The following is a 25,902-nucleotide window of genomic DNA, read 5'->3' as shown; positions in this document are numbered from 1 at the left end:
TCAAAGCTTCCTGCAGCCACAACATCCTTTACTGAGGAGTTGAACTCCTCTGCCTGCAGCAGGAAACACATCCCATTGTTTCTAGCAGTGTTCATTTGATTATATCTAGTTTCTGCCCTGGAAATCAGCAGGTATGAAAGGGATGGACACATTAGGAACAACCCCTTTGGCTTTGCTGGGAACAAGATCAGCCCTATTACAACCAAGTAACATCAGCAAGATTCTCCCCTAATAAAAATCCCTTTTGCAGACGGATAAATTGTGTTGACCCACAAGCCGCTTAGTGGCTTTGAGGTTGTTCAGAATAAAACCCAAAGATGTTTTCCCTTTGGTCCAACACTTGCAGCCACTTGTCCCAAGAGGACACAAGAGGAACCTGGGCAAGGACACCTACCAGGCTTTGGGTTTCTTTCCAGGCTCCTCCTCCCTGCGTTGACAGTGAGCCGAACTTCTGTGCTGAAGTGCTGCTCTGGAGCGCTCACCCCTGGCTCCTGCAGCACGTGGTGGAACACCAGGTCTGCATCTGTGATCCTGGACTCCTGGGAGCCATCTTCAGCTGAGTTGGGGAAATCTGGGAAGGACTGAGAGTTGAGGATGCTGCTGAGCAGCTGCCCATGGAGATTTCACTTGTGTGACCCCACCTGTAGTGCTGCCTCCAGCTCAGGGACCCCCAAAGTAAGAACAAAGTGGAGCTGTGGCTGCCCCTGGATGCCTGGAAGCATCCAAGGCCAGGTTGGGCAGGGCTTGGAGCAACCTGGGATAGTGGAAGGAGCTGCAATGAGATGATTTCTACCCTCCAACCCAACTTGTTCTATGATTCTACGACTCCTTGTCTTTCCTGACCTTCACTAAGAGCTCCTCTCTTAATTCTTCAATATATGCATGGATTGAACTTTTATAGTGCCAATTGTATTTATATAAAATATAAAAGTTCCTAAATAATCCCATTTAAAGGTTTTGCCTGGCTGCTGAACCCTGAGCAATACTTCCCGTCACTGCCAGGGGGCACTGGTAGTTTTTACAAGCAGATCCTTTTACAGAGATCCTTGAGCCCGGCTGCAAAATCCTCTGATCTTTTAAAACACCATCCCCTTCTACTTATTCAAACAGCCACCACCTCAAATAATCTGTAATCCATAAATCCAGTTTGACAGAGGCCAGCCCTCACACTGAATTCTGCTGCAAAAAGAGGGGGAAAAGACAAACAAAAAGAGGGATCTAATTATTTTCCCCACAAATTCTAATAATTTTGTGTGGAATTGTGCAGATTTATTTTTTTCAGTTGCTGTTACAGATCTCAGCACATCCTATTTCTACCCAAGGACAGAGTTTAATCAGAGCATTATTGAAAAGAAGGAGCTGTTTAATACTTTAAAAGTGCAGTTTCACCAGGAAAGCCAAACAAGAGCAACCCAAAAAGCTTGACCTGAAGCCTCTCAGGCTGGAAGACCTTCTGCCACACCCATCTGTGTTCCTCCCCAGAGCTGGAAGGTGGGGTTGGTCAGCCCCTGGCCCTTGGTGGGACCACAAGGCACAGCTCACTGCTCTGCCTGGATATCTCTGAGTCTTGCTCCTGGCCAGAAGCTCAGGATACTAAGGCACATCTAGTCTCCTATTAGAAGTAAACAGCATTCCTGCAGTTTTTGTCCTCCCAGTGTTCATCCCTCTGACTGGCCCTCACTCACGCTGGCTCTGTGGGATTCAACCTCACACATGTCATGTGCCTCATGGAGCTGTGGCCAGCTGCACCCCAGTGCCACCACACAGCACACCCAGCCCCCAAACTGGATGGGAACATGGGAGAAGAACCTGATTTCATTTAATCCCTTGAGCACCTATCCCTCTGGAATCCAGGGTGTGTCCCATAGCCTTGGGACAACACAAGAAAATGATTGTCTGCTGAGAGCAAGGAAATCTGCAGGGACACAGCCAGAGAACCTCTTGCTGTCTCAGCACTCATCCTCACTTGGATCAGATGTCCTGCTCCTGACTTGGCCTGAGGCAAAGGACTTCAGCTGGAAGAAGAGATTGCAAGCAGTGATGGGGATCAGGGATTGGCACCACTACCTCCCAACACCAGCTGAAGGAGGTTCTGAGGCTGAAGGAGCAGTGGTAGCAAGCAAGGAGAAGGAGGAAGAAAGGAAAGGAACCCCTCAGGAGTCTCCCAGTACCTGGAAAGCATCCGGGCTGCTGGCTGCTGGAGAGAGCTGCACAGACTGGCGGCGAGACTGAGCAGAGTAATCCGAGTCCAGTTCGAAATCAAAGGGATGCACAGACAGCAGCCGCTTTGTCTTGCACATCTTTAGCATTGAAAGTGCAAGAAAGGAAAATTCAGTGTAAGACACAGTTGACCTTGCGGAAAGGGGGAGGGAGGATTTTTCTCTCCTTAGTTTGCCTGTGTTTGCTCAGGTTTTTGCAGAGACAATTTGGGCCTGATGCTGTCTTGCTTGAAGAGAGACAGGTACAGCATGTGCTTGGGCTAAAGGCAAGGAAAAGTGGGTTCCTGATTTCCACAGGCTCTGGCTCAGGACTGCTGCCATAAGCAGAGTGAGTATCTCTCTCCTGGTTTATAAAGGCACTCTAGGAAAGCTGAGCCAGGTTACAGCTCAGAGAGAGATCCAAGTGACGCTTTTGAGCCCTGAAACATGTCCCCGTCCTCAGAGGAAGGGTGTTTCAGGCACATCCTTCTGAATATTTGTGAGGTCATTAGTAAAAACTCCCCAAAGCAGGTGGGTTCTCATTATACAGCTGGGACTTTTATGTTAATTGGTGATGTCCATGGTGTTAAGAGTGGGTCTTTCTTCCAGAGCACAAGTACTTAATGATGTTACTGAGATGGTTGTTTATACACAAACTGGGAGAGAAGCTTATCCCAGAGAAGAAAAACAGAGGGAAAGGTCCAGCTTTGAAAGTGGCACAGAAAGCCACCCCCACCACCACTACCATCACCCAAGGCAGGCCAGGGACACGGAGTGAAGCAGCTCCAGAACCAAAGACTTACTCTGCTGTAGCACTCTGCTTCAGCTCCACGAAGGACGTTGTCTTCCTCATCGCTGTCATCCCCGCCGTCACAGCCGGTGAGCAGCTGGCACTCTCCTGGAGGGGACACAGGCAGCAGGTAAGTCCCACACCCTGCTGGTCACACCAGTGTACCTGCAGGCAAGGCCATGCTGCTAATATGGGGTGAAAAGGCCCAGATTAGAAGTACCTCCCCGATTTTTTTTCCTGCAGACACACGCTTTTAGTACTTGATCTTGCAAAGGCTTGGCTGGCCTCTCATTGCTTCCCCTGCCAGATGTGCACCATCACAGATGTGGAAGTGGGGGGCACCTTGCACCACAGAGAGCACCCTGAGGTCCACCTGGGTGACTCCAGTGCTTGAAGACTCAGGATTCTGATTCCTGATTCCCATCAGCCAGCTCTTCTATTTATCAATGACCCATTGCTTTGAGATAACGAGAGCTTGCAAACTTCAAGTTTGGCATTGAACTAAAAGTCCTGTTGTATCCAGATCTGCCCCTGGAGACCCCAGATGTACCCCAGTGCACTCCATCTCCACTGCAGTGTAGGAATGTTTTCCCTCATCTGACCACTCCAAATCTCTCTAGAAGTACCCACAGCTGAGGGGTTGAGAAGACAAAAAGACTTTGGAAACCTTGCTTGAACTGCAAGCCCCCTGCTGCAATCCCCTTTTTTACTTACTGTTAATGTCTGGCAGGCTATAAACTCTGTCATGAAGACCTAAACAAAGAGAAAAATTGTGGTAAAGAAGAATAATTATATTTTCTTCTTGTTCCTTGAACAGAAAGCAAGCCTCAGAGCCATGGCTAACTGGAATTCTCATTCTCTAGCCATCACAAGAAACAATGGTTAAAAAGGCTCTTTAGAGAGAGCAAAACAGGCACTTGGAGATGGGACTTGACTTTTAAAAGTCAAAGAGCTGCTTGCCACTGCTTCCCCAGGCTGATGCAACATGCCTGGGAGCTGCAGGGGAAGGCACAGCCAACTGCAGATGGCCAGAGATACATCCCAGGAGGAGATTCTTGCTTGCTTGAGGGTCCAGCCAATTCACTGGTGTTAATGAAGTAATAAACAACAAAATCATTTCCCTTTGAAAAAGGCATCAGAATCTTAATTTAAAGCAGCCTAAGGCGCTGTTACCCTCACGCTTGGTTGGGTTTTTGTGTGCTCTGATGCATTTTGGGTCCAAACAATGCATGGATTGTCTCTCAGTCCATTATTTATTTTTTTTTTCCCCTGCTATTTCTGCCATGAGTGGCCTGGCTGAAAGAGTGGTTGGAGCAGTTGAAGCAGGTCACGTCAATGGTATGTGTGCAAAATATCCTGTGACTCCTCAAGATGGGAATAAACTCCACACTGGCTTCCAAAGGAAATAGGCCAAGAAGTAAGGGCTCTATGAATGACAACTAGGAGCTTGTTAGTAAATAACATTGTATTAACATCATCATATATTTATGCAGTCTTGGACCAAAAATCAGAAATATGGAAGGTTCATGAAGCTCTGAAGGAAACAGCTGTGGTTACATGTAGCTCACTAATTTTGGCATAGTTTTTTTAGTGCCAGGGGATAATCAGTTTGGTTGTAAAAATCATCAGGTCTTGGGGAAAAAAAATGAGGGCTGGCTTTATGCTGCAGATTAAACTAGGGCCAATTCCACAAGCTCTGTGATGAAAAGACCAAAAATGAAAAAAAAAAAGAGCTGCAAATTTACGTATTTACAAACTGCAAGACGTGGGACTTTTAAAATTAAACATGAGGTATTAGGGAACTTTCTTTTCATTGAAAGGGTGGTCAAAGAAGTTGTGGAATCACAACCCTTGGAAGTGCTCAAAAAACAGACGGATCTGGCACCCAGGGATGTGGTTTGGTGGTGGTCTTGGCAGTACTGGGCTGGACTAGATGATCTAGAGGTGTTTTCCAGATGTTATGATCTTACATTCTCCAGTCTGTGGTAAAAACCTAAGACTTAACAGTAGAAAAGAACATCAAGAACATCTTTGTGTCTGAATGAGCAATCCTGAGCCTCTGCTTCTTCCCTGAGATGTTTTGAGCAGTCCTGGTACCCCCCAACACTCAGAGCAGCATCGACCCTGCTGCTCCTCCCTCGGTGCACCCCAAAGTGGTGCAGCACAGATTCCCCACGTGCAGCCGTGGCCATTCCTCACCCAGAAAGGCAGAGTTGAGCCCCTGGCCTGGCTGCAGCCTGCCATAGAGGGACTGCAGCACTTTGGCACTTCCAAACCTCTTGAAGCGGGACCGCACGTGCTCGTAGTACCACTCCAGGGAGCCGATCTTCACGATCCTGCCCAAAGAGAGGAGGCACACCCAGGTGAGCCACTCCAGCTCGTGGTGAGCAGACCCTCACCCAAAAAACTGTGTCTTAACAAAAACACAGCATGCTTTCATCTAAAAAGATGAATTTGGGCAAGTCTTGTTGAGCCTCATCCCCAAGGCTCTCATTGTCCCTCAGCCTCCCTCAAGCACAGACCAGGGAGGAGTGGTGTTCCCAGGGGCTGGTATGGGGACTGGAATTCTTTAACATATGTGTTGGTGATATGGAAAATGGGATTGAGTGTTCCCTCAGTTCACTGACACACCAAGCTGTCACATGCTGGAGGGAAGGAATAACACCCAGAGGGACCTTGACAGCCTTGAGATGTGGAGCTGTGAGAAACTCTTGTGGTTCAACAAGGCCAAGTGCAAGGTCCTGCCTCTGGGTTGAAGCAATCCCAAGCAAATAGACAGGCTGGGTGGAGAATGGATTTGGAACAGCTCTGAGGAGGAGGACTTGAGGGTGCTGGAGGGTGAGAATGTTGACAAGAGCCAGAAATGTGCACTGGCACCCAGAAACTTCCTGGTGCCCTGGGCTGATCCCACAGTGTGAGCAGCAGGGGAGTGGGGGATTCTGTCCCTCTGCCCCACTCAGGTGAGACCCCACCTGCAGAGCTGCCTCCAGCCCTGGGGCCGCCAAAAAAATAAGATGTGGAGCTGCTGGAATGAGACCAGAGGAAGCCAGAAGGGTGCTATGGGGGCTGGAGCCCCTCTGCTCTGGAGGCAGGTTGGGAGAGCTAGAGGTGTTCTCCTGGAGAAGAGAAAGCTCTAGGGAGATCTCAGAGTCCTTCCCATGCCTAAAGAGGATCCAGGAGAGCTGTAGAGGGACTGGAAACAAGGGCTTGGAGTGACAGGACCAGGGGGAATGGCTTCCCACTGCCAGAGAGCAGGATTAGAGGGGCTACAGGGAAGGAATTCTTCCCTGTGAAGGTGGGGAGACCCTGGCCCAAGCCCCTAGCCCAGGGCAGCTGTGACTGTTTCACCCCTGGAAGTGTTCAAGGGCAGGTTAGACAGGGCTTGGAGCCACCTGGGCGAGTGGAAGGGCAGGGAGGGTAGAATGAGATGGACTTTAAGGTGCCTTCCAGCCCAAACCATCCTGTGATTCCCGGAGGAGCGGCACCTGGAGAGGCGGCAGGGATCGCAGACCCAGCCCTGCTCCTTCTTGTTGTAGCGGCTGCAGTTCTTGCAGGTGTAGAAGTGGCAGTCCAGGCACTGGCGTTTGCTGTTCAGCAGGAACTTGAAGGGCTGCAGGCAGTGCACGCAGTGAGTGTCATTGAGGTGGGACTGACTCGTCAGGAACTCTCTCTTGCTGCTCTCCTGGTCGATCTTGCATTTCAGCTCCCTGTAGAAAACACCCCCCAAAAGCAGGAATTTGAGTTTGTTATCGTCTCACTGCAAGCTCTCACGTGGCAAAGCCCATCACGCCGCAATCATTTCAGGAACGATTTTCCAGGGAGCATTGCAAGCCTGCAGCTTGTGGAAACAGCTGTAGGGGAAATCTAATAAATAGCATATCACGAGTTAAATAAGCTGACAACAAAGTGGGCTCTAGATTCAGGATGGGTAACTGGAATTTAATATTAGATTTAATTTAATATTAGAATCACAGAATATTCTGAGTTGGACAGGACCCACAAGAACAATTAAAAAAAAAAAAAAGTGATTGTGCCAAAACCTGTCCTGTTTGTTTCAAGGGTGTTGATCATTAACATCAGGAACCTCAGGAGAGTGGCTCTTCTCAAGCCCTGTGGCTGTATCCCAACCTGACACAATTTTCAAGCCTGGAGTCCTGCAGGGAATTCAAATCTTTCTGGAGTTCTTAGTTTAAAAAAAAAAAGGCGAGGGGGAGGAGGAATGGGAGAGAAGAAAAGAAATCTGGGATTAAAAAGGATTAAGAGGGGTTTTAATATGGTCTTCCAGTGCTAAAAAATCAGCAGAAAATTTTATTATGTGCAACAAGATTCTGTCTGTTCAGATGATGCAGCAAGAGGAGATGCTTGTGACAATCCCATGACAGGGAAGCGCTTTCCAAGAGCACCTTCACCTGGCACTGCATCCCTGCAGGCTTCCTTCACTATCCAGACCTGGCTGCCAGAGCAGGTCCCCATGGGAAACAGTATCTGCATGAGGCTGAGGGACAGCTGAGATATCTGCCAAGCTGGTGGGGGCCCCTTGCACTGCCCAAAAGCTCTCTGTGTGCTGCCCGTGCCACGCACCACCTCAGGTATGTTTGCCTTTGGGGCCATGGCCGAGAGGAAAATGTTTGACTTGTAGGGAAGGTCCTAGAAAGTTGTCTTCTCTCTAGACAGGGTTAGGAAGCTGTTTTTTCCAGAGCAGGAGTCAGGTTAAAACCCTCAAGCAATCATGTCTGGGGGCTGCTTCAGGATCACAAAGTGGAGCACGAGGCACTGGTGATGCTCCCAGAGCTGGGCTGACGCCGGGGTGACCACAACAGGAGCTGGGGTGACCACAGCAGGAGCCTGGCTGGCCCTGGGAGGAGTGGTGTGACTGGCAGTGGGAAGGGCAGGCATGTCAATCAAGCTAATCTCTGTTTAACCTAATCAGTTTGCACATTAGGGCTCAGCTCTTGATTTTTTTTTCTGAGGAAGAATTTTCTGGCCAGTTGGCTGCCAGCACACCGCAAGACACATTTTTTGGTGCCACTCCTCTGTTTGTGGTCATGCAGGAGTGACGCCAACTTGCATTTACATCTGGGAGATGTAAAAACCAGCACAGAGACAGAAAACTGGGCACCTGGTTTGTATAATCACCATCCTAGCAGTGACTGGGACAAACTGCTGCAAATGTCCCAGCAGTAAATTTAAGTGACTTCTGAAAAGAAACACTCAAATAAAAAACCTTTGGGTTGGACTCAGTACTCCTTTTCCACTCCTGTGCTAAGGCTGTTGCCAGCAGGATCCAATCTTTTTTACTGGAACTGCTTTTTCTGGTTCCCAGAGACCGGTTGGATCCCTTCACCTCTCCTCCCTCACCCACCAGACCTGCCAAAGGAAGGAAGAGTCTCAACCAAACCAGTTTAAAACCCGCAGGAACCGCATGCCTCTTGTCTCCCCTTGCTGGCAGGAGCACCAGCCCTGCTCTTTTCACGGTAGAATAAATAAATCTGTGGTGTTGGGATGTCAGCTGCAGCAGGGTTGGACCTCCAGGAGAGATGCAGGGAGCCATCTGCCAAAAATGGGTTTGTGGGCATGGAGGTTTCACGAAAGAATTAGGGAGAGACCCCTCAAAATAGCCATTATTTAATTTTTTGGGCAAAGCATTGCCCTCACATGCCTGTGCAGTTTGTGGCCAGCTGAAGCCTTTGTCCCTTGTTGGTGAATAGCTTCTGCCAAAAACTAAATACAGAGAAGCAGCAAAAAAGGGAAGAAAAAGACCAAGCTGGGGAGGGGGTGGATGGGACATTTCTTCAAGGCTGGCAGGTTGAGACAAGCCCCGGTGAATAGAAAAGTAAATGAATAGAAAAGTAAATGAATAGAAAAGTAAATGGGGCTGGTCAGAGCACAGAGTGAATGGCTGCAGGGTCTCCCTTAATGTCACATCATGTCCCAGCTTGTTACAGGCAGAAAATTATTGTGTAGCTCCATGTCCAGCACTCAGGAACGTGGCACACTTTCCCAAACTGGTGGTCTGGTCTGTTGCAGAAATTATTCAGAATGTATAGAGATTTCTGTAGTTCAGAATGCTTAATGCCAGACCTCTGCAGGGCACGGCTAAGGAAGAAAATGAAAACAAGAAACCAGGGGAAATGATCCTTGGGAGGAGAGACAGCAGCTGGGTAGGAGCATCCCAAGACCTTCCCCCATCCTGCATCTCCCAGAGCAAGGCACTCAATTTGGAAGCTTCCTGGGCACCAGAGAGGACACAGATAATCCAGTCTGGCGCCAAGGTCGAGTAAGGAAGGAATTCACCTCGCCCAATTCTTTGCTGCAGGACACAGCAATGTAGGTCTCCACCTCCTCCCTCCAGGCTGAGCTCAGATGCATCACAAGGGAGACATGCACTCTTTGCAGGGTGATAATTCTTTTAAATACTCCTGTCTGATCTCCTTCCTGCTCTTCAGAGCTACCAGCAGAGGAAGGCAGTAGATGATGATACTGAATTATCTCTGCCTCCCACGCAGGCTAGATTTTCTTAGGCAAAAAAAAAAATTAATCAGGGGGGTGAAAAATATACAACTGAGAGTTTCTTGTAGCCAATGGTGTAAATGGAGAGGGTGGCATGTTTGAAAGGTTTTGGGGGATGCAGATATCCCAAACCAAGGATGGCTATCACTCCTCACCCCTCCTTTTGCATCTGACAGAGGAACTAATGAGCTCCTGGTCTCCAGGCATTGTCATGGTAGCAGCACCAGTGCTGGCCCACAAAATTCAGAGCTAGGAGGGTCTGGGGGCTCAGTGGGAGTGCAGCACTGCCCAGACCCAGTCTGAGAGCATGGACCACTCCTCTGGAATAATGAGAACTTGGCCAGACCCTGAAGAGGGTCACAGCAGCTTCTTGAAGTATGTTATAAGACATTATTAAGTTCAGCGTCTGATGTAGTTCATGAACAAAACCTGAACCCTCTGTGATTTCTCATGCTCAAAATTTAATCTGAAATGACAGAACATTTTTTAAACAGCACTTTTGTCCAACGCCCTGTTTAAAAGGACTTAGAAGTTCATAGAATTTGCTGCTCCAGGGATTTTCAATCTTTTCTGGATCTGTGGACCCCTAAAACCTTCCCAGGACAGCGCAGCCCCTTGTATTGTGTATTTAAGGCTAATAAAATAGGTTTGCTAATAGTACAAGACTTACTACTCCTCTCAGTTATTTTTTTCAGGATTCTTCAGGGATCTGAGGACTCCCAGGACCCACTGAACAACTCCTGCCCTAAACACACGAGACCCATCACATGAAGCAAAGCCAAGGGAGCCAAATCCCATCCTCTGCTGCCGGGTGAAGTCTCCCCTTGAGAGCCCCACCAGCCTCAAGCCTCACAGCGGCATTTCCTGGTATTTGTCCCCATAAAGCGCGGCGGTGTCACCGATCCGCATGGCTGCCGATGGCACGGCGCCAGTTCGCACCTTTGCTGCCCGAGTGCGTCACCTTGCTCTGATAGCATGATCTATTAACCGGGTTTGACTTTCACAGCCCGGTCTCCTGCCGTCCCTACTCGCCCACAGCCTCAGCAGGTTGTTTCAAGCTCACAGCCCAAGGGGACCTGAGGTTCTGGCTGGCTCGCCCCCAACTCAGGGACCCGAGAGCAGATACTCACTCCAGCCGCTCCTCCTCTTTTTTCCGCAGGTCAAAGTCCCGTTGAACGACTTCCCAAACATGCTTGGCTTCTTCATCGGTGAGCTTGGAGAGGTCCAGCTTCCTGCCCATCTCGTCGTGGCGAGAGCCGAAGCCGATCCCGTTAGTCGCTACCCCGAGCGCCCTGTCCCGTGCCCTGGGATGCTGCTGACGAAGGGCGAAGAGCCCAGCCCCACCTCCGCGGCTGCCCATATAACCGGGCAGGGGCAGAGCTGCGGGCAGGCCAGCCGGCTCCTGGCAGCACCGCAGCCGCTCTGCCGGGCGAGCCTGCCCGCGGAGCCGGCCGCCGAGCAGGGCTGGCACGCTGCCTATCGGCTGCGGGGACTCCTGGCCAGCCGGGAGGGCGGCCCTGCCTTCCCCCGGGGTCCTGCCCGCAGCCGCAGCCGCTGCAGACCTCGCCCGCCCGGCTGGGGCTACGGGAGATGTTTACTCTCCGCCTGCTCGATGCGGGGTGTGCGAATGAAAGGGAGCCTTCAAACGCCTCCCCGGGGAAGGCAAGCTTTGGGAGGGAGCCGAGCATCCCCGGGAGGCGCCGCGCTCCCGGGAGGACCGGCTCCATCGCGGTGGCTCCTGCCCCGCCGGGATGCTGTGATTCCCGCTCCTCTGTGTCTGATCTCGTTACACAAATTTTGCCCCCACCAGCAGTTTGTAAAGAAAACTTAAGCGCATCTGGCTTCCCCCCCCCACATCAGAGACTGGCGTCCTGCATTGCTCTCACGGCAATTTGGACAGCTGAGCTTTGCTTGTGGCAAGCAGCTTAATTAGGACGCAGCACTTCCCTCGTTTGCCGTGAGCAAGAAAAGACGGTTTGACAGGATTTTAAGAGAAGTGCTAAATACATTACATAGCCAAAGAAATATAACTTGCAATATATATATATCTGACTACTGAGGCTATGCTCTTGCTCACTGAAACACTCCCTCTGTGTCTAGGGATATTAAAGCAAACCCATTTCTCACCTTCATCAGAGCAAATACTGATGGTACTTTTTAATTATTTTTCTTTTTTCCCTTCCTGACAGGAATGTAAACAGGGAACAAGATGGCAGGACTGAAGAGGAAAACTATCCCTGCTGCCCACCCAGGGGTACAGGGAATTATCCACCCTGGTAACTCACTTGAAACAAAGATTAGATTAAACAATGTGAACAGAGCCAGAAAAGCATTTTGAATCCAAATTAGGATGCATTTTGTGCAGGAAAGGTGATGACTACAGATGCAGCGTTTGAGCTTGGATATCGGGAGTGCATGATCTTCTCTGGAAGCCAGAAATTGATTTCCAGCTCCTCGTCCAGCAGAGGTCCCGACAAAAAGTAATCAGTTTATTGGCAGGAGCCAGACAGGAGCAGGTCCTTATGTAAGCGAATTTGAGAGCCCTTGCGCCCCACTGCACCCGAACAGGGAGCGGTCAATAGCTACTAATTAACATCACAACCAGCCCCTGTTCCACGGCCTCCCGCTAAATCACGCCAGGAGCTCCGGCCGCCCCACATCCCAACACATTCTCCTCCAAAAGGATAAAGAGCTTGCGTTAAATCAGGAAGATGTGGCCTGCTATGCAATGAAAATGTGAAAAATGCCAGTGTTCAGCAGTGCCAGTGCCCCCTAAAAAGGGCTGGCTTAGCCAGAAAACCACCTCAAGGGAAGTGTCCCGGGTGCAGGAATGAATTCAAAGTATTCTGTTGGCAAAGGGTTGTCTGGGAACAGAGTCTCTTTAGGAAAACTCTCCTCCCTCAGCTCCCTGGTGTGTAAAACAGCAAAGATAGATTTTTTTTTTTTTTTCCCCTCTTTCAAAGCAATTTTCTGAATTTTGTAGCAGTTCAGCAATCATCACCTTCCAGCGATCCTCTGCCTTGAGGACAATTAAACTTGCCCACCCACAGCTCCCTCCCTGTGAGTCAAGGCTCCCAAATCTTACAAACTCCTGCAAAAGGAAAAAAAACCCAAAAACCCCACACCCAGAACCACTCAGGCAGACACTGTCACATGGAAGTCTTCAAAAAATATGTGGCACTTGGGGACAGGGTTTAGTGGTGGTGGAACTGGCAGTTAATGGTTGAAGTCAGTCTTAGAAGTCTTTTCCACGCCTTATGATTCCAGGCTGTAGGGACAGATGATGTTATACATCTGCCTAAACCCACCAGCCCCTGCAGTGACCACACATGTGTGGGGTGGAAATCAGGAGCAGGGGTGTAAAGGAAAAGTTATGTGTTTCCTATTAGCTGGAGGCTCAAATGGACCTTGATTCCAGTTGAATTGTAGACCTGGTGGCAAAATGGGAGAGGAAAGTGTCATAAGCTCAGCCTCTCCTGGGAAACCAGGCATAGATGGATCCCAGGCTCCATTTCTGATTTTCATTATTGCCACATGAGGAAAAGAATGGCTTTCTGGGGTATCATTAAGAGAAATGCACTTCTAGCTGCAGGGCCACTCTTTAAAAAACAACAGTCATATGAGCTGTTATCTTTGCAGTTCTTGGTAATCATTTGTAAGACAACTGTGTACTGATATATGGGACATGTGGCCTGGCCCTTCTCCAGCCATTCATTTCACACTGTTTTAACTGATAACTGGAAGTAAATCCATAATCAGAGTTCAAGAAAAACGATGAGCGAAAATAATATCCAGTTGCTTCTAAAGAGAGCAAACAGTGCCTCAGTGAAGCCACCCAACACTCCCAGCATCCTCATTTTCTTCCTGCTGAAGAGGTCCCTGTTTGGTCAAACCAAGGGGCAAAACCACAATAATTTCTCCAGTACTCAGCTTTCCAAACAGCTGCCTAAAGTGCTGCAGAGGGAAGATGTGCCTGTGCAAGGTGCTGGAATGACCTTTGGGGAGGTGAATTGATTCACAGTGGTGTCAGCTCCAGCTTTGCTCCTCATTCCATCAACACTGATGGGTGTTTTGGCCCCCCTCAATACGGGGTCATCCCAAACACCTGGCCAAGCTAGAGGAGTTTCCAAAAGCCAGAAGGAGTTGAACAGGGAGCATCCACCAGCAGCTCCAGCCCATTTCAAAGCCACAGGCAGAGAGGTCACAGGACCCTTACTCATAGGAGCATAACAAAAACTGGAGCTCCCACAAGCACGTTGCTGCTGACCCCAGGAATTTCCTGGGTGCCTCTGCCTCACCCCCAATCCTCCTGCAATCATCTCTGAATCATGAGATCTCGCTGGGATGGCATTCCTTCTCCCTTCAGCTTTACAAAGACACCTTATCACCACCATCACACTGGAGAACAAGCAGGACAGGGAGAGAGCATACAATGCCACTGCTATTTCTGTATGTGACTCACGAGGGATTGCCATGGGTTTCATCTATTAATATAGCAATTAAATTATGTTATGGCATGGCCACATCTCATTTGGAATGACCCCAACAGCCTCACTCAGAGAAAACAACCATTCAACTTTAATTATCATGGATAATGATGCTCTGACATCTGTAGCAATTAGGAAACTATCACTGAGAACATGAAAACAAAGTTGGTGTAGTATCATTTATGGGGTGGAAGCTGTAAGGACATTTTTCCTAACCAATGTGGATATTAGGGAGCCCTCTCAGCCCCCACAGCCTTCACAGATCTCACAGATCCCATGGCCCTCACAGTTCCTCAAACACCCCATAGGTCTCTGACAGCTCCCCAAAGCCCCCATACCCTACACAGACCTTAGAGCCCTCAAAGCCCTCACACCCCTAACACACCCCAAAAACCTTAACAAACCCCATAGCTGTCACATCTCTCCTATAACTGATAGCCCTTATGGACCCTATAGCCTACACAGACCCTACAGCCCTTACACCTCCCATAGCCCTCACAACCCCATAGGCCCCATACCCAAATTATGAGAAAAGGGAGTAAAATCCCTCAATTTTAACCCTAAAAAGGTAAGGGACAACAGGGATTCCCTCTCAGTTTAAACCTTTAGGTGATGAAAATGGTGGGGGGTGGAGGGGTGTGTTGCCCTCAATTCAAACCCATCACATGGCATAAAAAAGACCTTTCCCTTCCGCTTAAACTAGAAAATGGGGAGTCCTGGTCAATTAAATGACAACCCTAAAAACACAGAAAAGGCAGGTTTGCCTTCAGTTGATAACCTTTAAACCACAGGTGAAGGGTTTCTCCGCTCCAGCTGAAACACAAACAGTAATGGAAAAGGCAGTTTTTTCTTCAATTTAAACCCCTTTCCCCCTTGAACTCTCTGCCTTTATTCTGGGGTCACCAGGATGGACTGGGGAGAAACTGGAAGCACTGGGATGCACTGGTGAGGTACGAGGAAGATGAAATTGAAAGGAGGAAGGAAAAATATCTTCCCAGGGCCCCCAAATGCTGCCCCACTTGTCACCCTCACCAACCACACCTGGGGCTGCCCCCACCCCTCAGCACAAGGGGTGATGGTTTTAAACTGAAGGATAGATGTCAATAAAAAAAAAAAAAAAAGGGAAAAGCTTTTTACAGTAAGAGTGCTGAGGGCCTGGTACAGGTTTCCCAGATAAGTTGTGGATTCCCCATCCCTGGAAGTGTCCAAGGCCAGGTTGGATGTGGCTTGGAGCGGCCTGGGATAGTGGAAGGTGTCCCTGCTTGTAGCAGATGAATGAGATGAGCTTTGAAGTCCCTTCCAACGCAATATAAGACATAAAAACCCCTCAGACTCCCACTGGAGGGGTCTGTTGGGGAAAAAACTGAGCTTAATTCTCTCTGTTTGAGATGCCCCGCCCGGGGCTGGGCGTGCTCGGGGACCCGGCCGGAGTGTGACAGCGTTGATCCCTTCCAGCCGCGCTCCGGGCCGGGGACTGTCTCCAGCGTGGTTTTTTTGTTTGTTTGGCTTTTTTTTTTTTTTTTTTTTTTTTTCCCCCTTGTGAGTCTCGAGTTGTCTCCTTTATTTATTTCTTTTTCGCCCGGAAAATAAAGAAATAGGTGGAATCCCTCTCCAGAGAGAAAGCCGAAGGCGCGGCGATGGCGGGGACGGGCCGAGCGGAGCGGCCTTGGTGGCACCCGGCCGGGTGTCCCAGCCCCAGCCCTGCGTGTCCCAGCCCCAGCCCTGCGTGTCCCAGCTCTTCTGCGCCCTCCTGGGAAGGGAGGTGAGCGCAGGGAGCGCGGAGGCTCCGGCTCGGCTCCTTCCAGACTTATTTCCCTTCCAGCCGCCCTGGTTTGCTGCGTTCCCAAGGCCTGGAGCGACCCCAAGCTTCCCTGGAAGGTTCTGCACGGCAGCTCGGCTGTGGGAGCGTTCCTCCTCACCGTGCCAGCGGTTTGTCCTTCTCTTTCCTGGCCCTTTTATCCTCGTATTTCTCGTCCCTTTTTTCTTTTCCTTTTCCCCTCACCTTCTCCGTCATCATCCCGTCATCATTGTGGCGCCCTTTCTTCCCTCACATTTTCCCGCCCTTTTTCACCTCACATTTTCAGCCCTTTCCCCCTCAGTTTCCCACCATTTTATCTACCTTTTCCTGCCCCTTCCCCATCATACTCCTCACCCCTTTTTGTCTCCCTTTTCCCCTGACCTTTCCCACTCTTTTTCTCTCATCTTACCCCTGAATTTGAATCCTACAGCAGCCCTGCCTCTTGTCACCCTCACTGGCCACCCGTGTCTATCATCACCCTGAGGGGCTGATCTCAATCCCTTTTAGTCCAATCAATTAATCAATCAATCAATCAGATAGCCTGATCCCACCTGTCAATCACCTAGTCCCACCTGTCAATCACTCTTTCTCCTACCTGCAAGTGACCATGGCTATCGCAGCCCTCACAGGCCCCCACGGCCTGTAACATTCACAGCCACCATGGCTCCTCATAGCCCTGAGAGCTCTGAAACACCTCACACACCCATAACCTTCCAAGTGCCTCTCGTCCTCACAGCCCCCAAAACCTCTGTAGCCCTAACAGAGGAAAGCACCCAAATCTCCTCTCTCTTTCTCTGGTATGTCTCATCCTGGCTGAATACCAAATTGGCTTTTCTTTGAGGAGTTTCAGATCATTTGTGTAAAAATAGCTGCTGTTGTTAAAACCCAAAGAAGATTTGTTCCCCTTTTGCCATATATATGCTCCACCATATATTTGGCTCCACCAAAGCTGGGGGAAACCACTGCCTTCGAAGCATTCCTCAATATAGAACTAAATATCTTTATAGCCACACAAGTCAGTTTAAAGCCAGAAAATGCACCCCAACCCCCTCAAAACATCACAAGAAATCAGCAGGACTTGGGTGATGCTGGACACCTTGGTGATGGTCCCTGAATATCCCTGAGCTTGTTGCCTTCCCTGAGGGATTTTATCCAACTGCCAGGATAATGCCATAGGGAAAGCCACTCCTGCACCAGATATCCTGTTCCTGCACTCCCACTGTTAAAACATCAGATCATTTAAGTGCCCTGCCAGAGCTCACCTTCTGGGTGTGCACCCAAACTGGGGAGGGAATGGCAATATGGAAATGCTGAGGGATTGCCTAGGGCCTCGGTGCTGCAGCCTGGGCTGTACCTTTGCAGGATACAGCCTTTTCCATGATTCATTAAGGTGGATAAAGCTTCCCTAAGAGTCAAAAAAGGATCACATTCACACAGTAAATAACTATTTATTTATTGTACTTTCAGGTATTTTCTGGCTAGTGATAACCTCACCAGTGGCCAGGCTGGATGCAGGTCCTTCTAATTAAAGGACTGATTAAGTCTGATGGATTGATGAATCAGAGCTGCCATGCCAGATGACAAAACCCCAAACTTCCAAAGAATTAGATTGCTCTGAAGGCAGAGAGGGGGATGCAGATTAACTGTGAAAGAAGTGCTGGTGTTTGTGGATGGTGCTTGCTGGCAACTTACCATCTCTCTCCTTGCTGCTTGGAGGACCAGAGAGCCCTGAGTGTTAGATAAAACAGGAAAAAACCACACAGACTAAAGCAAGGGAATCCAAGCTTTGGGACCCATCCCTACAGAGGAAGAGCAGCTCATGAGTACACTACCTTTGTTTTCATGCATCCCCTGGAGGTAAATCTGGGTTTTGAGCTGGAGCATCAGTTATCTTGGATATGGGGCCTTGTCCTGGCACATGGCTGGGCAGCAGCAGTTTGTCAAAGGGACAGGATGGTGGAGGTTCCATAAATTTGGAGGGGGTTGAACTAGACAGGCTACAACAGGACTTGCTTGCAAGAGGATAAAACGCTCCCTGTGGAAGTGGATCAGGCTCCATACTCCAAAAACTCTGGTGTCTGAGCTCCGCAAAGCAGGTCCAGATGGAAAGGACACACCTTGGGGGTGACAATGGTCACAGTTTGAGAGCAAGGGGTTAGGACAGGCCATCACCCACTGTGAACTCATCCTCCCTAGGCATGGTGATGTGCCATGAGGGAAGGGGACAGCATTCCTGGCCATGTTGTTTATCTTCCTCAGGGAACCAGAAATCTCCATCAGGCTTTGCTGGCACTCAGGCTCATTCTGCCTGAGCTTTACTCCCATAGATGCTCAGTCCCATGAAGATCATTCCTGTTCCAGATTGCTTGTAGGTGACGGGTGACCTGCTGCCACACTGGGATTTTTTAGGGACAAGCACGCTGCTGTTCCACCTTGGAGAAATGATGTGATTTTCACGTGTCCCTGCTGCAGAATGAATGAATGAGCCATTTGACAGAGGATACTTTGTAGGGCTGGCAAGGCAGCTGGCTCCGGGTTTTATATGGAGCGCTGAGGGCTGTTTTTCCACTCCTTCTGCCACGTGTGGTTGGAAAGGGTGATAAACAGCAACTGTAACCATGAAAAGCCATCCCCACCTCTTCCTGTCCCGGCACAGGTTGATCTTTCACATCCAGGGACATCCCCAGCCCAGGGGCTGCGGCAGGATCCTGGCATTGTGAGAGCTGCAGGTGCTGGTTGCCCAAAGAGATGCCTAAATATGGGGAAAAGTCCATTAGTGGTTTCCCATTAATTTGGAGATGCTTCCCAATAACAACCTCCTGAGTCTCTGTTTCCTCCCCAAAACTGAACTACAGGACAAAAATATTCAACTTCTCCTTTGGCTCTGTAAAACCAGCCTGGCTTCCTTAGCAAAAAAAAAACCCAAACAAACAATAAATCTAATTGCCAAGTGTATTAGCAAAACAACATTATTTTCCCCAGGAAGGTAATCTCCTAATGCTTTTTTGTTTTTTACCCCTTTTACCCCAATTTTAAACAGGAACTTACATCTGGCCACTTGTGTACTAGATTAATTTGGTTTGTTTTTCACATTTGAAAATAACTTCAATACTGAATTAAGATCTCTCACTTTCTTACTAGTTTGTACTTGACTGCGTGGGAATAACCTGGCACTGCTGAGGAACTGATGTTTGCTTTAAGAAAAAATTCTCCAACAGAGCTCTCATGCAGCAAAATCCATCACTCTGAAAATTGCCTAGACCAGCTTCAAGTGAGTTTCTAAATGGATTTGAGCAAAACCTGTGGCTTTTAATCTTTAAGAAGTTTTCCCTCTTTTTTAGAAACTTGGCATCTCCAGATGTATCAAACATCTCAAGGCAAACATCTCAAACACAAGTTGTTCCATATGCTCGGTATAAATTGTGGAGAAGCCCCTCAGGAATAGATACAGTCCTACATACGTGCTGTTTCCTGGGATTTTTTGGACATTAACTCCAAACAAAACAACCACGACCTGGAGCTGATGTTTATATAAGCTCCCCCATCAACTGACAGGAAGTTTACAAGGGAGAGAGCAAGATGATGCAGCCCGGATCCCTGTGCCCACCCAGGGGGACTCCCACAGCTTCAGAGAGACCTTAGAACACCTTCCAGGGCCTACATGGGCTCCAAGAGAGCTGAAGAAGGACTTATAGGAGAATTGGAATCACTGGGTCAGGGGAAACAGCTTCCCACTGCCAGGGGGCAGGGTTAGATGGGATATTGGGATGAAATTCTTCCCTGTGAGGGTGGTGAGGCCCTGGCACAGGTTGCCCTGAGCAACTGTGACTGCCCCATCGCTGGAAGTGTTCCATGCCAAATTGGATGGGGCTTGGAGCAGCCTGGGATAGTGGAAGGTGTCCCTGCCCATGGCAGGGGGTGAAATTGGATGAGCTTTAAGGACCCTTCGAACCCAAACCCTTCAGTGATTCTTTGGAAAGAGATGGAGAGTGGATTCAACCCTCTTCCAATCCCTGTGCTCACCCTGAGCAGAATGTAGGGATTTTTCCTTCCCTTAATTCAAAGCTCAAGTCAGGAGAGTGGCGCAGTTTTCACAGTTGAATTAAGTCTGTTCAACTTAGCCCCAAAGATTAAAAAGTAGCATTTTGGACAGACACCCCTGTCAGGAAATCACATCCAGGGCTGACTCAGGACCCGGTGCCACAGCAGAAACCCTGGCAAGGCTGGAATGTGGGCCATGATCCCCACCGGTCATTTCAGACTCCAGCATTGCTGATCCCCAACATCCATCTCATCCTACTCACTCAGGCAAAGAAAAATCATGGAATAGTCTATCATGTAAAAAAAACACATAGGCAAGATAAAAACGGTATTTTCCTCTTTCTTTAGCAGGGAACCCTAACAAGAACATCCCCCTGGGGCCTGGGATGTGTGGCACACCAAGACAGAGCTCCACATTTCCTGGGCTCTCCTCTCCCTTTTGCCATAACACGATTTTATCTTTTCAGCACTGGGGCACAATGACCACAGGTTTCCAAGCAATTGCCTACAGCAAACCCCCAGGTCTGTTTTTCACCTCTGCATCTTACCAAATAACACAACACTCATTCAGGGGTATGAATAATTCCTTACAATTCCTCTTTGAGTATGAATAATCCCCTATAATTCCTCTTCAGCTCGTCTGCCGTTACATCATCCTGTCCGTGTGGGCAGTGAGTATTTCTGGCCTCTCCGTTTTTCTGACTCCAGCTCTTTTCAAGCCACCTCACCTCTCTCCCTGTAATTAGCAACGGGCCTTTCCATCACAAAAGTTGGAAGTTTTGTTGAGCTGTTGAAATCTAGCCCATTTCAAACAGCTTTTTGTGCAGCACAAGTTGCCACAGGACACTGAGGCCAAGACTTGGAAAGATTCTTTCATCCCCTTGTGCAAGGCATCACCTGGAAAGGCTCTAAAAAAGAAGACAGGAGTAACCCAAAGCAAAGGCTGGCAAGGTCTGCTTTGGCCAAAACACATTTCATGCTCCCTGAGTTATCTTTTATTCTGAAAAAGAGATGAGTTATCTTTCCTAGAATCCAAGCATCACAGTTCACATTAGAGTTCACTGACCTACAGACTGTGCATTGTGCTAGAGGGGAATATATCCACATTATTTACATACTTGAGCGTAGTTTGTTCCCTGTAATCACAGAAGCTGAACATCCCTTTTAGCACAAGGGCTTTTTGCAGGATGTGGTTGGTTAGAGTTCCAAGTTTAACCTTTTGAATTAGGATTTCTTTTGTAGGCCATGGATTAAGTGGGTCTATATACAATCAGAAAATGCACACAGCCTGGTGTGGGTTTGTTTTTGTTGCTGAGATTTTTTATGAGAGGGGAAAAAAAACATAGAATCATAAAATCACAGAATGATTTGCATTGGGAGGAATTTTAAGTTCATCTTGTTCCAGCTACCTGCCATGGACAGGGACACTTTCCACTAGACCAGGTTGCTTCAAGGCCCATCTAACCCAGCCTTGAACACTTCCAGGGATGGAAGATGGGAGATTTTTCAGAGATGTTTTAAATTCTTGGCCAGTGCTGCAGGATGGGAAGGGCAGAGCCAAGTGTCTCTTACCTTTTCTTAATTTCCACTCTGACCTGCCCATCTAGAGATACTCTTTCCCTGACTGTTCCAAAGATATTTGTTGAGACAAAAATACATCAAGAAATACTTTCACAAAGGCAGACAGACAAATAGAAAATGTAGGCGAAAAGAAGAACCAAGAAAACTTCAGGAAAATATTTCCTGTACCACTTCCTAACCGAGGTGCTGGGGAGGCATTTGGATAAAAGCAATAGCAAATCCTTTGGAACTAATGAAAAGCATCTATTGCAAGCAAAATTAAAATGCAATCTTCAGCCCTGCCCTCTGTCCCAGCTGAGCTGCTATTTGCCTTGATTTCCAAGCAGGAAAAAGAATTTGTTCTCTAAAATAAGAAGGCTGTGAGGGGTGGTACCCTGCACCCCTGATCCGCTGTGCAGATGCTCAGCTGATGATGGGAAAGTAATGGACCAACCCTTGGTTTTGGTGGTACTCCCTAATTTCAGAGCAAGATGCATCTGCTCTTGCAGGAGCAGCTTTTATCTGAGGGGGAAAATATGACTGGTTTTGGCAGATGCCCAAGGAGTCCCTGGAGGAAGAGCCAGCAGATGATGTTCAAGGATGGAGCTTCTGGGTGTCACTTTGTGTCTTGGACCTGCAGCCAGCCACCCTGTGCTTTGCCTGAATCACAAGGGGGAAATCCACCCAAGTTTCCTAAGTCAGGGTAGAAATTGCCCAGCTGAGGCACATGAGAAAATAACTGCGAAATGTGACCAGTCTCTGCCAGTTTGACTGGATTTTTTTTAATCTGGGACCCTTATTCTGTGGTGTGAGGACATCAAAGTCACCTTTGCACACTGGAAATGTTGTAGCACACAGGGCTTTTAATTTTTTTCGTGGGTAGAAAGAGAATTCCTCAAAACCCTCGTCCTGACTCATAGCATTAATCACGTCTAGCTATTAATGCACCAGGGAGGAAATATTGCTAAACTTAGACCCAGCTGTCTCTAGAAATTACCAGTGTGACGCGATCCAGTCCTTTACTAATTGTCAGAGGGTTTGTTTGGTGTCTGGGGGTGGAAAGTGGCCTGTCCCTGCAGATGTCACCCCCTCCCCAGGGGGGTCACTCACCCCCAGAATGCCACAGCAGCCACAGCCTGGGTTCCCATATGGATGGGGATCTCTTTGCTGGGAGTCACCAACACAAACAGAGAGGGAACTGCTAAAGGAAGGATTGTAAAGGGATGTGAGTGAAAGGGGGGGAAAAATAACCCCACCCCAAAATGCCCTGAGTATCCTGTCTGGCATCTTCCCCACTACGTGTCAGTGATAAAACCCCTTTTTTGGAAATTAAAATCTTCCAGCTTAGTTATTACAAAGGCAGTCAGATGGGAATTGAAGCGCTCCTGCAGCCTCATTTAATTATTGCAGCGCTTGGTAAAAGTCACTTCAATATTAAAACCATGTTAAGACAAAGAACAAAAAGAAAAAGAAGAAGAAATGCTAGCAGCACGAAAAGAAATCAGTCTAACTCCCAAGTTAAACATGTTCTCAATTGAGCTGTGATAGACACATAACACAAGCCACACACGTTTTACCAGCGTTGTTACATTATTTATCTGGAATTCTCTGACTTGGCTGTTTTTCACTACTGTTCTGAGGGTGCATGGAGCTTTCCTGTGGTTTGTTCTTCTGGGTTTTTTTTGGTTTTTTTTTTTTTTTCAGTCAATTAGGTTTCCCTGCACTCCTTCATTACCACACAGAAAACTTTGTTTTTCAAGTCAGATATGAAGAAAAGGCAACACAGACCCCAGCTGCATCACTGGTGGTGACAAACTGGAACCGCTGGTGAATATAATTCTTCCTTATAAAATCAACTTCTTGCTTTATTGAATCTCAGAACAGCCTGGGTTGGAAGGGACCTTGAAGACCACCTTGTTCTCTCCCCCTGCCAAGGGCAGGGACATCTTCCAGCTTGGACCTGGTTGCTCCAAGCCCTGCCCAACCTGGCCTGGAATACTTCTAAGGATGGGGCATCCCAGTTGAGCTCTTCCTGACAGCTGAAATCACCTGGAAAGCCCTTTGGTTTGGATGCTTCTGCCCACATAATGCTCCTCCATCATACGTATTTTATCTTTTAGCTGCTGTCCCTCACCCTGGGTGAAAACAAAAATAATATTAAAAAAACCCAAAACCAAACAAAAACCAAAACCAACCAAAACAAACTAAAACAAAACAAAACAAAACAAGGTAAAATAAAATAAAATAAAATAAAATAAAATAAAATAAAATAAAATAAAATAAAATAAAATAAAATAAAATAAAATAAAATAAAATAAAATAAAATAAAATAAAATAAAATAAAATATAAGCTCTTTGTCATGGCTTTCCAGCAGTTCCTGTTTCCACCATCCCCTGTTCAGTGCCCACTGACACCCAATGAGGAGCTGCAGCTCCCTTCTGCCAGGCTGATTTATTATTTGGGAACTCCCTGCCTGTAAGCTCCAGCTTGACAGATTTTGGAGGGGTGCCCTGCTTTCCTTTGGGCACGAGGCTGGGGAGTTCACTCTGGGTCCCACTGTGCCTTCAGTCTCTGCCAGCTCCAAGCCAAGCACCATTTCTAAAAGGAGTTATTGCCTCAGTCCAAGGGCTCAGCACTTCCCTGAATAATTCCAGCTATTTCTTTATGTGGCTGGTCTTTCAAACAGCACAAACCCCAGAGCAAACATCATAAATCCCCCTTTGAAAAGGAAAGAACTTGACTATTTGATTGCAGGAACGCCATCTCCTCTCCAGCCTTATATGGAACCAAGCAAGAGCGAGAGATAAGAGTTAAAGTTTCCATACCAGTGTTTATTGCAAAACACAGCCCAGTCCAGCCTGAAATGTTTAACTTTGGCCAGTGATCCGCTGCTGCTCAAGGCACAGGAATAAAATTAGCCCCAATTTTATTAGGCTCAGCCTAATGAAAAGTTAAAGTGTTCTTTCACTTCACATATGTTTAAAAATTTTAAAAATAACCAGTCAGGAACTTGCAGACTGGATTTATTGCCTTTAAAACTTTTCCTTTATGCTAAGGTGTTAACTTCCATTTATAAGTTATGTATAACATAAATCCCCCACTTCTGCCTCCCCATCTGGATAGGTCTAAAAACCTGCTGCTATATTTCAGTGGGAAGGTGCAGAGAGAAGAGATTCCCTCTGCCTGTGCTGATGCTGAAACCTCTCAGGGAGAGAGGCTGAGCTTCCTGCAGCATCTCCGAGCAGCGCTTCTCCGGAGCCCTGCATAACTTGGTATGCTCCTTGGCACGTCCTGCAAGCATCCAAGACCAAAAGACAGCGTTAAATCAGCTTCCTCTGACTCCACAGGGCTTTATCTTTCTTTTTCTTCCTTATTTTGTTTTTTTTCCCACTAATTTTAATATGTATTTCCTACCAGCAAGGGTGCAGCGTGGGGAGGAGAAGCCACACAGCGCGGAGGCGTCCCCCGAGGCGGGGGGAGACTTGTGTGTGATGAGCAGCTCTGACCTCAGCCCCAGGAACGCCAGCACCAACCATCTGGATCCCATTTGCGACGCCCGGCCCCCGGCATTCCCGAGCCAGCTCAGTCCTTTCCTCCGGCACCGCTCAGAACCACGGCAGCCGTCGCGCAGGGACCAGCGTCCCACCATTCCCTCATCCCACCGGTGTCCCACCAGTCCCTCATCCCACCGGTGTCCCACCAGTCCCTCATCCCACCGGTGTCCCACCAGTCCCTCATCCCACCAGTGCCTGCACCCCACTGAGCAAGGCAAGGAACTGGGAAGGCTGAGCAGCACCGTGCACCATGAAGCAAGGGTGAGCGGCGCTTCGGAGCGGAAAATCCTGGAATAAGCAACTCTTCTGGAGGTTCACTCTGGGGGTAAGTTTCGCTTTCCGTCCCGGAGCCCTCAGCCTAAGCTCAGCAGCTGCTAAACCATGATTCCTCTCCTTAGTGAGGTGGGAGTACTTGGGGTTTTTTCAGGGAATTTTGGATAAAACCCATCCCCAGGTTTGCATCAGTCTTGGAAAAGCGGAGCGATGCTGACAGATTGCTCAGCCCGTGAGCTCCTCCTGGAGCTGATGCGCAGCGTGTGTGTGGGGACGCTCCTGTCCCCACCACTGCAGGGGAGCTAAACCCATTCAAAAGCACTGACCAGTGTATTTCCTGCTGCCTCAGCATGGTTTTTGGATCTGATGCCTTGGAATTGCTGCAGCAGCAGTGTGATGGGATGGGAGCAGGATGACATGGTAAGCAGTACCCCAGGGAGAGCATGTGGTGCTTTGGGAAGATGTATCAGCACGAGGAGGTGGGGGCATCAATGGGACCTTGCAAGGAATGTGCTGAGGGGGTGTCTCGGTGCCCCCTTTCCTGCTCCCAGGGCTGGGGGATGTTGGATAGCTGCCCTCACCCCTCCTGCCCCAAGGTGAGGTAGGATGAACCCAGCAGAGGTGCTCAGCTGTGCCACTCAGGTCCTGCTGCCAGGTATGTCCCCACTGCTCAGGGGTGGGCCAGCATGC

The 25,902-nt window shown here is 48.5% G+C and overlaps 2 protein-coding genes across 11 annotated transcripts in view; one reads left to right on the top strand and one right to left on the bottom strand.

The window, feature by feature from the left end:
* MLPH (melanophilin) overlaps positions 1 to 16,496 on the bottom strand; it is a 32,309-nt gene extending 15,813 nt beyond the window's left edge. For 4 of the 9 annotated variants that reach the window (XM_023930594.2, XM_023930598.2, XM_023930595.2 and 1 more), the window contains exons 1-7: positions 10,629 to 11,852; positions 6,474 to 6,695; positions 5,188 to 5,324; positions 3,703 to 3,741; positions 3,002 to 3,096; positions 2,172 to 2,300; positions 395 to 581 (exon numbers count right to left, since the gene is read on the bottom strand). In XM_023930594.2, the coding sequence (XP_023786362.2) occupies positions 395 to 581; positions 2,172 to 2,300; positions 3,002 to 3,096; positions 3,703 to 3,741; positions 5,188 to 5,324; positions 6,474 to 6,695; positions 10,629 to 10,858 (1,039 nt within the window). In that variant the 5' untranslated portion in view covers positions 10,859 to 11,852. Of the gene's footprint in view, positions 1 to 394; positions 582 to 2,171; positions 2,301 to 3,001; positions 3,097 to 3,702; positions 3,742 to 5,187; positions 5,325 to 6,473; positions 6,696 to 10,628; positions 11,853 to 16,378 lie in introns of those variants that run through there. The other 5 variants (XM_023930596.2, XM_023930599.2, XM_023930601.2 and 2 more) reach the window with 3 other exon arrangements.
* COL6A3 (collagen type VI alpha 3 chain) overlaps positions 15,413 to 25,902 on the top strand; it is a 67,791-nt gene continuing 57,301 nt past the window's right edge. Inside the window, exons 1-3 of one of the 2 annotated variants that reach the window (XM_086898098.1) lie at positions 15,413 to 15,914; positions 18,925 to 19,054; positions 24,803 to 25,264. The gene's annotated coding sequence lies outside the window, so the exon portion shown is untranslated. Of the gene's footprint in view, positions 15,915 to 18,924; positions 19,055 to 24,802; positions 25,265 to 25,559; positions 25,633 to 25,902 lie in introns of those variants that run through there. The other variant, XM_086898099.1, reaches the window with a different exon arrangement.

The sequence above is a fragment of the Cyanistes caeruleus genome, chromosome 7 (genome assembly GCF_971803275.1).
Source record: "Cyanistes caeruleus chromosome 7, bCyaCae1.hap1.1, whole genome shotgun sequence".
Taxonomy (NCBI): Eukaryota; Metazoa; Chordata; class Aves; order Passeriformes; family Paridae; genus Cyanistes; species Cyanistes caeruleus.
The sequence above is the reverse complement of the archived record's forward strand: the minus strand, read 5'-3'. Positions and strand labels throughout refer to the sequence as shown.